Source organism: Patella vulgata, chromosome 4 (genome assembly GCF_932274485.2).
Source record: "Patella vulgata chromosome 4, xgPatVulg1.2, whole genome shotgun sequence".
In the NCBI taxonomy this organism is placed as follows: Eukaryota; Metazoa; Mollusca; class Gastropoda; family Patellidae; genus Patella; species Patella vulgata.
Genome location: NC_065882.2, coordinates 20,440,376 through 20,455,947, shown reverse-complemented (window position 1 = coordinate 20,455,947; position 15,572 = coordinate 20,440,376). Strand labels below are relative to the sequence as shown.

The window sequence follows — 15,572 nt, the reverse complement described above, 5'->3', positions numbered from 1 at the left end:
AGGCTGTAAAATATCATGTGAAATATATTACAATATCAAATTAAACATTTCTCACTATGGATGATGTAAAATATCATGTAAAATATGTTACAGGATAGTAAACAATATCAAATTAGACATTTGTCACGGTAGAGGCTATAAAATATCATGTGAAATATATTACAATATCAAATTAAACATGTCTCACTATGGATGATGTTAAATGCCATGTAAAATATGCTACAATATAGTAAACAATATCAAATTAAACATTACTAAAAACAATGGATATATGTATCAAACGTTTAATTTAACTTACATGTTTGAATTTTTTAATTTTTTTTTAATGGATATAAATTTAGCTTACCTATTTGACAATTTGATCCAAACCAACCAGGTTGACAGTAACAATGTTTAACTGGATTTGGTGTAGTAGCTATCATAATACATCTTCCATTATTTTCACAATCCGCATTAGTTTTACATTCAACTAGAAAATACACAGAGAGAAAAAGAATGAGTTAACTTTATGCCTGACCAAGCAGAGTCCAATCCGTTGCAGATTTCTTTTCTTATATTTCATGCATTATCCAGTATTATAAACCTATAACGATTATCTCTTCGATCTTTGGGGGTATATTCTCTGCCCGGAATAACTTGCGGTCTGAATATAGAGAGGAATTTGGGGTTATTCTTCTGGAAGTTTTTCTTTAAACCCGTATCGGGTTATTTTTCCAGGGTAGGGTTTATTTTTACTTACTGGAATTCTGGGATATTCCCATTTTACGTACATAAACATAGACGGTTTATAAGCAACATAAAGTCCTCGACTTCGGTTATGCTGGGGAAGAAAGACTTCAGAAAAAACCCCTCGAAAGAAAAACCTCGGTTTTTCTTTTTCTCGGGTTATTTTCTTCAGTCTGTCTTTCCTTAGCATAACCTCAGCCTCGTGCTTTATCCTACACTTAAACTGTTTTCATAATGCAGAACCCGAAGTACAACTACCATCCCTGCTTTAAGACACCATATGTGACAGTCTCATGGTTTGATAGCTTGTGCATGAGCTTCACTAGCTATTCTTATGTAAAATGATTTCTGCTTTCTTTTTCTCGGGTTATGTTCTTCAGTCTGTCTTTCCCAGCATAACCCCAGCCTCGTGCTTTATCCTACACTTAAACTGTTTTCATAATGCAGAACCCGAAGTACAACTACCATCTCTGCTTGTGCAGGAGCTTCACTAGCTATTCTCGTCTGAGAAATAAAAACCCACTACGCCGTATAATTCATTGTGGGGTGGTGGTGGTGGTGGTAGGGGGGGGGGGCTGTCAGAACCAAAATGTGTACCCCGGCGCGTGTCTCCGGGACCATATTTACACTAATGAATACACATTCGCATATTATGGAGGGCGGGGAACTGACGCCCCGGTTCTGACGGACCTGTAATTAGCAACTTCACTAGCTCGGTGCAGAATTGTAGTACGTTAAGCCAAATTTCTTTTCATATATTCAGTAATTTAAGTTTTGACCGGCAATAGCATTTAACACGAGTTACTTCCCTTGGCGCATCAATTATTCGTAAATAGCTAATTTTATGGAGTTTTTAAAGTCAACCTGTTGCGATCTATCTATTGAATATTCTGTTTCATAACTACGCAATTGGAAAAAAAAATCATTATTGGACAAATGTAGAACATCGATATATAAAAAGTAAAGAAGCGTAATTGTTGAGTGGCGGAATATTGATGACCTAACTTCAGTTGAAACAAATTCAAACCTTTATGTTGACAGTGTTCTCCTTCATGGGCAGCGTCACACTGACAGGCGCCATTAGACCATGTCCCATGTCCTGAACAACCTTCAGTAAACTGATCACCTGTAAATAATAGCATCAAAGAGTATTGTGCAATGATCGTGATTAAACCAGTAAATAACATAACATATCGACGTATAGAAATCACTTCGTGGTCGCGATATAAACTTTTCAATTCAGTGTTTTGACTTAGTATATGTTCTATGGATGTCGTTCCCGCCTAACATTCAATTAAAAGCACAATATCCCCAGATAAATCGGTAAAAGATCACACACAGCAATAGAAACATTGCCAAAACGTATATTGCTTCAAACATCATTAACACCCATCATATGTATTTAGTTAAAGATACATTATGGGAGATTCGATAACGAGTTGGCAGTTCTCGCTATAATAGTGAAAAGGCAATTATTTGCTGAAAATTTCATTCAAATTGATCCACTATGAACCGAGAACTAAGCGGTTGAAATTTCCGACTAGCCTTGATCATCATTTCTAAAGTCAGAACGATAAACAGCGTAGTCTCGATCATCCATTTAATCGTTAAATCGTGAAGGAAAGTTATGCAGTAAATCGGCTCACAATCCACTAAAGATCGCAGGCTAGCGATGCAGGCTAGAGTTGATTATGGTCTGGATATGTTAATTAATGTCTAATTAATAATTTAGATAACATTTCAGGCCTAAAGAAATACCTGCAATAGACAGATTTAGCTCTTGCATAATCTGTTTAATCAGTATTTAAATTCCTAATAATCATTTCCAATGTGGTATTTTTGTTTTCTGATCTATTTTTATTGCATGATTGTTATTACTTTATATTATACTTTACTGTCATTTCTTGATAATAAATAGATTATTCAATGTCATATCGCCTACTGTCATATTTATCTACCAGCATACTCAATGGGGACATAGTTGTCTGTCGTCATGTCATGGAAAAGTAAGTTATTACTTTTAATTACTTTCACGCATCTATCTATATTGTCTTAGAATCGTCAACCACTACAGGAGAACTCATTTCTATCATTAACATGCCACGGTTTAATATCAAAAAAGCAAAGGTAATTTTTATCGACCAGAACTCATTTGGTCGAAACATAAATCAATCAGTTATATAGTTATAGCCATTTAAAGTTCACATTGGTTTCACACGCCTACCTTTGTTTGGCTTACTCGAAATAGTACAAAATTTTGATTACTAATCACTTCCGCATTGTCTTGTAGGGTATGTTTTTCTTTGTTCATTACAAATGACACCAGAAACCATAGAATACACGACTCGTGTACTGGTTATAAACCGTTCATTCTGTCTTAAATATTGGATATTAGGATCCCATTCACGGCAAGATGACATCAATATTGATCGAAATCGACCAATACGGAATTCTAATTCGTGTTTGTAATTTTAAATATTATGGAAAATATTGAGTAAGAGATCTAGTTATTTTAGTCAGAGCAGAACATTTCATTTCATTTCATTTCGTTTAGCTCCTTTAATTAAACATTATATTCGCAAGAGAAATGGTATTTTTTTTCAATTTTACTGTAAGAAATAAAGATCATATTATTACTGACTACGATATCAACATCAGCATAAATATGTATCAATGTCAGAAATGTCTATAAGAAAATATAGACATGGATATATAGTAGGTTATTAATTAGAATAAATAATTTTAACTAATTACCAGCTACGATATCAACATCAGCACAGGACCAAAATAAATATTTTTTACCACAACTACCACCCCATTCAGCAGCTTGTCTAACTAAACGTAATGTACAGTTATTGCATGGTTCAGATGGAAGTGTGAAATCCTGAGATCTTGATCTGAAATATATAGAATTTATAGGTTAATGATAATGTGGGCGAAAAAACAGAATACGGTATTTATTTTGTATTTCACATACCATTAAAAAAATACCGAGGTACCATAATGTTGATATCTCACAGTTTCAATAACAAAATATTGTAAACTTCAACGAAAGTATGACGGAAAAGAAGAAAGTGTTCTGAAATGTTGTAAGCATACTCTGCCCCTGGGGAGGGGGGGGCAGGATTTCGGAAGCTGAGTGTATACTGGGTTATTGCTATACAAAGGTTCACTAGAATTTAGTTATAACTTAATTGAGTTGGTCCATCTGTCTCTGTGTTCTAATATCAAATATAATACTGATGACACAGTCCCCCGTTCAAGCGTTGCCCTTAATCTAAACATACCTTCTCGCTTACAAACTTTGATTTGATGATATATTTGGACTAAAAACATATTCAATACTCTGCTTCAGATCCATCACAAAACATTTTAATAGCAAGTAACTACTTCAACCGGCAAAGATCTGTTTAAGACGTAGTGTTTGTCATGTGACTTGATTCGGGGAGGGTCCATTTACCAGCTTTTATTTGTCGTTACTCGCTGTTCATTTACCATATATATAGAAGCCTAAGTAAATTGTTGAATTATCCTCTGCCAACTTCTTTTTCCCCTATTTAATCGAAGAGTGTGTTGTATGTTTAAGTAGCTAACTGTTCTCACAACCGCTAGCCATTCCATAAAGCGCTTACTACGTTACTCCAGCAAGCCGACGGATTTCCAGTAATGATACATGCTTGCCCTGTGCGCGCTAAATATGTTTTTTTCCCAGGGAATTTGGTATTTTTCAAGTAGGATTGGGTGTCTCTACTTTCCATATAAACCAAATTTGCCATCCTTTTGTGGGAATGCATCTTTAAGAATGGTCGAATCTATTTCATGTTAGGAGATAACTGAATTGTGAGTCATCGGGTTGTATGCTTAAGATACAACCTGACATTGATCGTTTAAATACATCTACAAAGGCATAGGCTCTACAGTTTCACACTGTACGACAGACAATAGATATCCTTAACAATGAAAAAAAAAACTTAAAAATTCCTTTAATAAATACTAGCTCACGAGTGTATAGCAATAAAATTGTATACACGGTTTACAGTTTACTATTTATATATCAAAAGAGGTAATTCTAAAAAGATATCGTTAAATAGCCCTAAGCATATTCATTTTGAAAATAACAAATAAATACATTAAAAATCATATAATGCTTTGTATAATTATATAAATCTCAAATGTTAATGTTTGGTCTAACTGTTATACAGTCAACTCACGTCAAATTGACAAGTATGTTTTACACACAATCCGTGCTATTGTTCGTGTTAGAAAGCGAGTTTCATGCACGAATACTAGCCCACAGTAACTGTTCGGCACTGCCATTAAAGGACAATATTGGTGTCAGACATTATCACCTATGTGATAGAACTGGTTAAACACGTCCAAATATAATTTTAACACAGAGATCGTGACTACGATAGATGTGTTATGAAGATTTCAAGAAACGGAAGTGACGAATGCAAAGGGAAAACGCGTGTTATCCTTCTATATAACTGACTGAAGAGACGGGTGATAACAGATACACGGGCGAATCTAGAGAGCTGATTATGGGTGTGTCATAATCTATATAACATTTGAGGCGAAAAGAATGTTCTGCAATAGGCCAATTTAGTTCTTACATACTACATATTGAATTAACTGCCACAAGATCCGGAGAAGTGGGAAAATAGAAGAAATTCATGTATTACCCTAATTCGCTATTGAAGACGCATACATTTTAAATGATAGCTATAAATGAACTAGTTTAAAAACTAAAGTATGTTATTTTTTTTGACAGATTTGCACTTTATTAGGGCAACCTGGAAAAAGTGAATTGAAATGAAATGGGGTTTAACGTCCTACTGTTCTGCTCAGTGTCTTACCCACTTAGCCAGCGTGATTTCCCGAATGGAAAAAGACTATAACTATCGTAAATATTGGAACTAAACGAACTGCCTTTATAATTAAAAATAACCTATGTCGAGAACTCTAGACGTCTGGCATTTTCATAGAAATAACCTGTGTCGAGAACTCCCGACGTTCAGCACCGAAAGAGTTAACGTTACTACCAGGCCTAGACTCTTAGCTATAGATAATGTCTACTAGCTATTAGTTCTCTCTCCTCCAACCAGCTATAATGACTGCAAGGGTCCCTATAACATATGCCTGTAAAGGTCTCTTTAACAGATGACTTTAAGGGTCTCGTCAACAGATGACTTTAAGGGTCTCGTCAACAAATGACTGTGTAAGGATCTCTTTGACATGACGGGGGCTCTAAATCTAATGGATGGTCTCTATAATTATGCCAGCCCTTATATATGTATATTGACGGTTATACGTAGATATTTTTATTCATAATAACACAACTTTATGGATTTACTACTTCTTGGTGTATTACATGCAACGTTTCAATACTCTTACAGGTATCTTTATCAAGCAATGATCAATAATGAATAACAACTCTACATTTATAGTACATCCATGAGTAAGAACCATTTAACAATAAAAACATAACATTAATTAAGACTATAACAACAACATTTCCCTTTGAGTATGGCTTTACCATTTTTTCTTCAATCTAAGGTGTTAAAAGTGGGGATTGAAGCCACCGCCTAAGCTAAAATGCAATCAAAACCCATTAATCACACCATCAAATATTTAATATGACTAATTTCAATACATATGCATAATTAGTTAGGTTGAACCCACCCCCTCTTGCTCATACATTTACCATATTATTATATAGAAAATTTTTAATTATGTAATAGAACAAATAAATAAGTTATAGTAGCCCTTATAAATAGCCATTTCTAATGTATGGAATGAATTATTTTGTTAAGCAAGTTATTATCTATTATTGGAACTATTTATAAGTATTATACAATAGGATACCATAAGTATCAATTATCAGTGAAGTAAAATTAAAATAATTTTTTATCAGTGGAGTGGATCTAGAAGTTATTATTCGTATCAGTGGAGTGGAAATTAAAATTTTTATTTATCAGTAGAACTATTATTTATAAGGGCTACTATAACTTATTTATTTGTTCTATTGGAACAATAATTACAAATTTTCTATATAATAATATGGTAAATGTATGAGCAAGAGGGGGTGGGTTCAACCTAACTAATTATGCATATGTATTGAAATTAGTCATATTAAATATTTGATGGTGTGATTAATGGGTTTTGATTGCATTTTAGCTTAGGCGGTGGCTTCAATCCCCACTTTTAACACCTTAGATTGAAGAAAAAATGGTAAAGCCATACTCAAAGGGAAATGTTGTTGTTATAGTCTTAATTAATGTTATGTTTTTATTGTTAAATGGTTCTTACTCATGGATGTACTATAAATGTAGAGTTGTTATTCATTATTGATCATTGCTTGATAAAGATACCTGTAAGAGTATTGAAACGTTGCATGTAATACACCAAGAAGTAGTAAATCCATAAAGTTGTGTTATTATGAATATTATACCTCTACTTCTAAATGTCATTCAAGGAACGTAGATATTTGTTTACACCATGTATATGTGTAGATCATATGAATCTACATAGGTAATTCAACGACCCCCGTACTTATATTGAATCAGTAGAGCGTGCTATACATTTGTCTAGATGTATTTATGTATTCGTAAGGCTTTTTTTTTTATCAGATTTGGATAAAAGAATATACTTGTTTCTGCCTAGTCATACGGGGTCAGTTTTATATAAGGGGTCAATTTAACCGCGTATATATTTATATTTGCTGGGTTGGCATATAACACGAATATGTTTAGGTAGGTGTGTTTGGGCGGTGGGTGGGGACGGTGAGGCAACCATGTCAATGTTTCTTTTACAATTACCACTGCTCGTACAAACTCATGGTTAGGTTCAGGGGGCGGGATATGGATGAGGGGATAGGGGGCAAATTGGGGCAATCATAATTCATGGCTGGTATTTCTTTTTTACAATCGTACTTTGGCAGAATTATATATTAGCGGAGTTCGTATGTACGCGAAATGTGACGACACGTCGTTTCCTGTACAAACAGAGAAAGAGAAATGGGGTTTAACATCCACTCGACACAATCTGGGTCATTTCGGGACTAACATATGGTTCAATTTCATTTCAATAATTCGCTTGCGTGTAGGGGTCTTTAGCAGTGGGAGGAAGCCGGAGGACCCGGAGAAAACCCACGAAGCTGTACAAACGTAGTTGAAATTTAAAATTTTTGAACTACTTTGCTTTTTGGGGACTTATTATGTTTCGCCTAAAATGTTTAAGTACGTTTGACAGAGGTTATTAAAAACGCGTCTGGCATTCATACGGGCGTAAAGATGTCAGTCATGCATCCACGAAAATTTTAAATCGACTAACATATCTTTGGTCTTTAATCTTTATTTACTATACTTTTTTTATAGAAAGTACTAAAGAACAGCTGACTACACTGACTTCAATGTCGTATCAGATTAAATAAGCGTAACATAGAGTTAAAAAGAAATAAGAAATGCTTTTTCATCATGACGACGGGTTCTTTCCTTACTCCCAACCGATAGATGCTACAAAAATAAAAACTGTTTAAAGGATATCCTGTAACATGACAAACCTCAACTGAACAAATCATAATAACAATCATAAAAAAAATCCGACAAATATATAATAATATTATCTGGGATCAACATAAACTTTAAACAGTCGGTAACTTTAATGCCCGAAACCAATATCATTTAATTTGAATGACATCAACTTTTCAGATAAAATAAAAAAAAAACATCCTATTTAGCTAGGTCACTGCTGATAATTATCTCGTCCTACTTTCTGGATTAACCCTTCCGCCTGTATGATATAAGAGAATAAACTCAAATACGCTGGAATTTATTGAGGAATTAATGATATGCTCTTGCGATCTTGGTTTCTTTTTTCTTGAACTTTAAACTGGGCTTCCTTTGACTTCACGTTGTGTACTTTTAATCTTGTGTACTTTTAATCTTGTTTATATAACCGTAATACAAGAAACTACAAGTCAGTTATGATATTACATAAGTTGTAACCTATAGTCTTGGTTCCACGAGCAATTAATGAATGTTCATGCACTCTTACATGATGGCAAGAGCCAAAAAAGAGCTAGGTTGCTTTGGCCAAAGCGCCCAAAGTAGTGCAGAATGTGACTGACAAGGGAAGATATGTTATAAATATCCATATTCTACACACCAGTTTGAAATGATTCCTTTAGAAATGACAAAATTTGTATAATGATATCGTAAAGTAAAAAATGTTTGCACTATGAAATGTAAACAGCCATCTTGAATCAATCAATTGTGTTTACATGTACTGGTGGTGTCAATGACAGTAACATTCTATACGGTGATTATGAATAGGACACTAATAATTATACCCAACCAATAGTTAGATGTGCTTGTAAATAACAGTCTTTACCTTTAAAACATGATATTATATTCAGAATATGTAAATACAAATTCCGGAAAACGGAATGTTGATTGATTTAAACATACATTATGCAAGAGCTAAATCTGCCTATTGCAGATCATTCTTTAGGCCTGAAATGTTACATAAACTATTAATTAGACATGTATTAACATGAAAAGACCTTATTCAACTCTCGATGTCACCTTATGTGTCGGATGTTCACTGGATTTGAACTCGAATTGCTGCTCAACGCTCATTGATGATTTAATCCAAAAATGATAATCGAGCCTATGTTTTTTTATCATACCGACTTTAGCAACGATGATCGGGGCTAGGCCTAAAATTCAAACGCCAATATATTGGTTCAGAGTGTAGCAATTTGACTGAAATTTTCAGCATATTCCCTTTACGTTATCTACAGTAGTTTTTAACTATTATAACGAGAACTCTCAGCTCTTTATCTAATCTTCCATAATGTATCTTTAAGTCAACAACGGGCAAGCTAAAATCAACAGAATCCTACAAAACGAATACTGGATCTATAAATGGACAGACGGAAAGAAACTATATTATATAGATAATATGATACTTACGTGGTGTCACTTTCAGATATAAAACCTGTAGCAGGATGTCGATGAACAGCGTTAGTGTCATTGTTCATTATCTCCAGAAAATAACCTCCCTATATAATGTTAGAAAATAAATCAAAATAATTATGATGTATTATAGCCTCTCGATATAAATCCAAATAACTTGACAGTTATCTAAATCAGGACAGTTGCTCTGCTTGTAAGATGTGCTGTTCTCCGTATATTATGTTTAATGTTTTCCGGTAATAAATAGTTTGAAGGTTAGTTCCAGTCTTTTAGTTATTATCGAAGATTCTCACTGCTACAATAGCACCACATATCTTTTTGTTGAGAAAAACTAGCATAACACTTCAATTATATTTAAAAAAAATAGAATTAATTTACGGAATTTGCCATCACTTTTGTCGTACATTTTTGCAAGTTTTCCACGAATTAACTCAATTTATTTTTATATAATTGAACTAGTCTGTTATTATTTCACAATATTCAGGTTGTACATGTGGTGGTATTTGGTGGTATTGGGTAGTATTGGGTAAATCGTCCCCACAATCATTCCGCTGTTTTAGTATATTTATTTTATTGTGTATTGTTCTTGGAGACATATGTATATGAATATTCTTTTTTTTTCAAAGTAAAACTAACTTACTTTATGTGGATATGCCAGATGAAAGTTCACCGTTATCGGAGACCCTGCCAGAAGAGATGTCTTCGGTCCCAACCCTATAGATAACAAAACGTAATAAATAATATTTAGTTCTTCTGTAACAGTCAGAAACAAGTGGCATCAATAAACGGGTATTTTATATATTAACATGGCACAAAGGAAAATCTTCATACAAAAATCTTAAGCCTCCCAATAAACCTTTGTACAATGCAAAATGAACGTGGTACTTAAAAACCTGGTAAGAGGAGAACCCAGTGAGCAACTTGGCATTACAAATTGAAATGAAATGCGATTTAATCTAATATTCTACTTAATTAAGACGTGCATTCGCTGTGTAGTGTGTTATGAGGGTGTTTCCCAGTACCGGATTGAGGGAGGTCAAAAAACTTTTGAAAGTTGGGGGGGGGGGGGGGGTAGTACAAGATCAAAAGATCTAATTTAGATTTGAAAATATATATGAAGGTTATTCTCTGGGTTCTCATTTGGGCCACAATCGGGAGCCCTATTTTAACTGCATCCGATATGGTTCTTTTTACGCTAAAAGGGTTCTTTGATTGAAGTTTGAAATTCTTCTAAAAGGGTTCTTTGATTGAAGTTTGAAATTCTTCTGTTTTATTTCACTTGTGTTACTCGCACCATAATTGAATCTATTTGTCTTAATTCAGTCTCTTCGCCTCCCCCCCCCCCACACCCCACCATTGACATATTTAATCCGGCACGAATGTCTAGGGTTCTTTGACGCGTACGGAAACGTGAACAAGGGTCTTTGTTTTTTCATCCGCCCGACTAGACCATATCATGCACCACTGACAGTGACAGCCGACACCGTGGTCAAATTCTGGACCACCTATCTAGTGAGCCAGCTCCTTGCCCACTTTAGACCACTAAGGCTCATTTTCACTAAACTATACATTCATATTGTTTACCGATCTAGGTGGGAGGTGGGAGGTGGGAGGAGGTGGGTGGGGGGTATATGTCTGAGTATTGAAATGTCAGATTGATAAGTGGGCATACATTGTGATCGCTCCAGACGCTCATGGGACTAGAATTTATACATATGCCAGAATTGGCTTTTTCTGATGAAAGTTCTTATTTCTGAAAAATGGATTCGTGGACACGTTTGATTCGGATATAACCAAGTATCGGGACTAACATGATAATCATAATCAGTACGTGACATTGTTAAATTGCTAGAGGCGGCCTTTCGTTTTGTTCATTGGATTTGCGACGCAGATTTAGATAATTGTCTATTTAATGTATGACGAACGTCCTGTTTAACGGGTTTAGAAATAGCCTATAGTTCAGTTAACAAAACATGTATTATTCAGCAAACAATAATACAGGGTGTTAGTTCCAAATGTGTTACATAAATGACATTTTAGTGTAGTCATTGTACATATCATAGGCGTAGAGGCCGGGCAAGGGGGCGGGGGCTGGGGAGGCTGCAGCCCCCCCCCCCTTCCTCCAGATTCGGCGAACCGTCCATTTTTCGGGCAATGTATTTCCGTTTTTCGAGCACAAACATCAGAGAATGGGGAGCATTATTTTTTTTGTTGCTTAAAGTTACAATTTCATATTTTCTAAGAAGGTCAAAACATAATTATTTCTATGTCTTTTGCTCAATAGGTTGTCAACTCACTATTATACGATCATAGGTTATCTTTCTCACACTTAAAAATCTTCACACCAGAAATAATAACACAATTACCTCCCTTATTTTCATATTCCCCACCATGGAAGAGCTATCTTCAAACGTTTGAATTTGAAGTTGAAAATGATATTTTTGCCAATTTCTCAACTGGCAATAGTGAATTATAGGATTAATAGGATTATTCTTTAACAAGGTAGGATTGTTTATAGATACCATCTATTTTAGAGCTTTATTTTAATACATTTTAAAAATATAACTTAAAAATATGAAATTGTAACTTTAACATAATATTGTAAATGTATATTGTTATGTAATTGACTGTGTAATTAATTAAAAATAAACACCCATCGTATTGCAATAGTTAATGATTGATTCATCATGAAAATTCGGGTGGCAAAGAAAATTCTCGGGCAAATAGCCTCAGATCTAGATCTAGATCTAGTTTGACAGTTTGATTCAAAAATTTTAGATGAGTATAAAATATACTAGATCTAGTCAACTCTATATTCTCATTATTCACAACAAAAGAATTCGGTTTATATAGTTTGTATATAGACCTATTTACTTGACCTTTATCTTCATTGATCCACTTTAAATACAACGGGTATTTAACTTACCACTTGGTACTCCACAGGGGCCTGGTGTTCGGATATTATCCATAAAATCTCTGGCATATTTCCTGGCCGGTGGAAAAATTAACCTAACATGTCCGTTAACATAACCTACACATAAATATATTAACATTAAAACTCTCCACATTTTGATTTTCTTATGTTTCAGTTTTAGAGGACTCGACTACTCCACTAAGTGTAGAAATGAAATCGCATTCTCTATTTTAGTTCCCCCATTATCGGTTGAATGCGCTTGGCTGCTATCCAAAATTTGCGCAAGTCATAGTAGCGGGCCCGTATCTAGACACCATTAAGCAGGGGGGCATTACCTTTCGGTAGGGGGGCGAACATTTTGAGGAAATTTTCGGAAAGGTCATTCTAACAGACTGTTGTAATCATCATGCTATGTAGTTACCTAGGCGTCTAATAAGCATTTTAAAATAAGTATTCAAACAAAAAAAAAATCGTGATTTATATAGTAATGAGATACCGTGGGATTAATATGCCCATAGTCGCCTGAATTATACCTCCTCCTGCTTAGGGAAGCGTAGTTTTTTTAGGTTAATATAAGGAACTGTGTATACTTTAATGATTGTTAGCAATTTCTGAGCGGGGGGGCGAGCATTTCACGCGGGGGGGCCATGCCCCCCCCGTGCCCCCCTGTAGATACGGGCCCGCATAGTAGACAAATATATGTATCAGGTATACATGTAGTTTCAGTCATGCAATATAATGATTGTTTGTCAAATGTACATAATTATAATATCAAATACCGGCATAACTATACAAATTCAGTTAAAACGTTTAGTTATTAAACAAATCAAATTATGTTCAGTATTAAAGAACATTGAACCCTGGCTGTTTTTTATTTTATTTTAAACTGTATTTGTTTTTATTTTCAAAATATTCGCAGGGTATTTTCATGTAACTGCAATATGTTCTATTACCGGGCTACCGTATAGACTCGTATATATTTATTGATTTGAATTTTTCAATGTTTCATCTTCTTCTGCAAACCAAGAATATCTCATTTTAATCCAACCGAATGCAAGCCGGGGGGGTGGGCGGTGGGGGGTGGGGGTGTTTCCTTGAGTAAATCTTACATTTTCGATTCCAAGCTTTTACCTGACACCAGTAGGTTTTCTCCAGTTCCGAAATGATCTGTTTTTGTTGAGTGGACTTCAAACCCCATTTATCCCGTTCTTTTTCACTGGGGTAATTATGATTCAGTGTACGGATCTCCAAACATTTGAAAATAAAGCAGCGCATTTTCTAATTTTTATTTAAAACATTGCATATAAATAATAATATACAACAAAAGACACATAGGTAGTGGATTTCTGGGATCGACAGTATGAAGATCAAGATATGAAAATGATTAGACCTCTTTGATTTGGGTCAAAAATAAAATTGTCGATTTCTTTGGAATGTATAATATGGTGATTGTTTTGTTATCTGACAATCTGTGTTCGTTGACAATTTTAAGGCTGTAGATAAACAATTATTAGTAAACAGACCAACTCTTAACCATTTAAACCAAAAATATAATCGTATAGATTTCATCCCATCACTAATCTGTATAACACACCAAATCAAACCAATTCTATTATTCTTCACCCATATCAAAGAGGGTTAGCTCTTTTTAAGAGTTAACATTAATTGTTTGAATCGTGCAATTTTTAAATTTATAATATTATAACATGATTAGCGTACTTTAACAATTTCATAAAATTTTCACAACTGAAAAGCCCAGTTATCGGTCTTGATAGACAGCATTTAATATTTTAAAATTTGTATGATCTACTTATGGACAGAATCGTTTATATTTCCTATCCAGGGATAAACTAGACAATAAAGATAAATTATAAAAAAAAACCATTCAATACACAATACCAGATTATGCATGTCATATAGACTAATATAAAAATTAAAATATAATTTTTCTGATTGGTCATTTAAGTAAATTATCATTAAACGTGTCTGGTAAATTTTATGTAGTCTGAATAAATTAGTTAAATGTTGTTGATTCGAAACGTATATTTAAAATACTTAAATAGTATATACATAAAATATGTGGATTTATAGGTATAAATTGGCATAGTATAATAATAAAAAAAATCAGCTTGCAATCAAAGAATACAGCATAATAAAAACAAATGTAAATCCGCAATCACAAAATAGTCCATAAACTGGTTCAAACCAGTGCCTTGAATACAAACATTATGATTAAAATATCGATCTATATTTCGTTTCGTTTAAAAATGAAACGAAGTAGGGTCAGTGTTTTAATCTGATTGACACAAAATATAGACAATCTGATTTCACAACAAATAAACTTTGTAATAACTTTTTAATCTCACAAGAAAAAACACAATCTCACAAATTAATGACGACATAGTGGCTGAAAAATGTCCGTTATATATAATAAAACATTTGTTTTTAAAATGAAAAAAAGTTTCAATATAAAAGTGGCACGCCATTTTTAAAACATTTAAGGGTACTGCTTATTGTTGTAGCCTGGATTCACCATACCATGTCCATTTCCTGGAGGTGTTTGTTTCATGAATTCGTCATAAGACATCTTACGAGAGGTTGGTTTATCATTGGTAAGGCTACTGGTGCTGCTTCCGCCGCTATTTGAAAGTTGTTCATGTTTCTATTTTATAAAAAGAAGAAAAGAATGTCTTAATAACACAAGCACAAAACCTTCCAAAGTTTATTTATCATTTTTTTTTTTGGGGGGGGGGGGGTATAGTGTTGTTCGTGTTTTGACGCTAAGCTCCCTCAATTCAAGTACCAACAATATGAAACTTGGTATGCTTGTTCTTTGAATACTTGTGCATCGGTTGACGTATTTCCAAGATGACTACGATGACGCCATGCTCAGTTGCTGGTTCATGTTTGTTTTTTTGTTTTTTACCGAAGACAGATTGTCATCTCACAAAACA

The 15,572-nt window shown here is 34.1% G+C and overlaps 2 protein-coding genes across 2 annotated transcripts in view; both read right to left on the bottom strand.

Annotated features, from left to right (window-relative positions):
- The window catches only part of LOC126818480 (uncharacterized), a 47,596-nt gene extending 34,752 nt beyond the window's left edge, over nucleotides 1-12,844 (bottom strand). Inside the window, exons 1-6 of the mRNA XM_050545928.2 lie at nucleotides 12,631-12,844; nucleotides 10,345-10,418; nucleotides 9,702-9,790; nucleotides 3,481-3,623; nucleotides 1,754-1,852; nucleotides 347-469 (exon numbers count right to left, since the gene is read on the bottom strand). Of these exons, the coding sequence (XP_050401885.1) occupies nucleotides 347-469; nucleotides 1,754-1,852; nucleotides 3,481-3,623; nucleotides 9,702-9,790; nucleotides 10,345-10,418; nucleotides 12,631-12,772 (670 nt within the window). The 5' untranslated portion in view covers nucleotides 12,773-12,844. The remainder of the gene's footprint in view (nucleotides 1-346; nucleotides 470-1,753; nucleotides 1,853-3,480; nucleotides 3,624-9,701; nucleotides 9,791-10,344; nucleotides 10,419-12,630) is intronic.
- A 1,045-nt stretch (nucleotides 12,845-13,889) lies between these two features.
- The window catches only part of LOC130010296 (uncharacterized), a 54,076-nt gene continuing 52,393 nt past the window's right edge, over nucleotides 13,890-15,572 (bottom strand). The window contains exon 23 of the mRNA XM_050545940.2: nucleotides 13,890-15,280. Coding sequence (XP_050401897.1) covers nucleotides 15,116-15,280 — 165 coding nt within the window. The 3' untranslated portion in view covers nucleotides 13,890-15,115. The remainder of the gene's footprint in view (nucleotides 15,281-15,572) is intronic.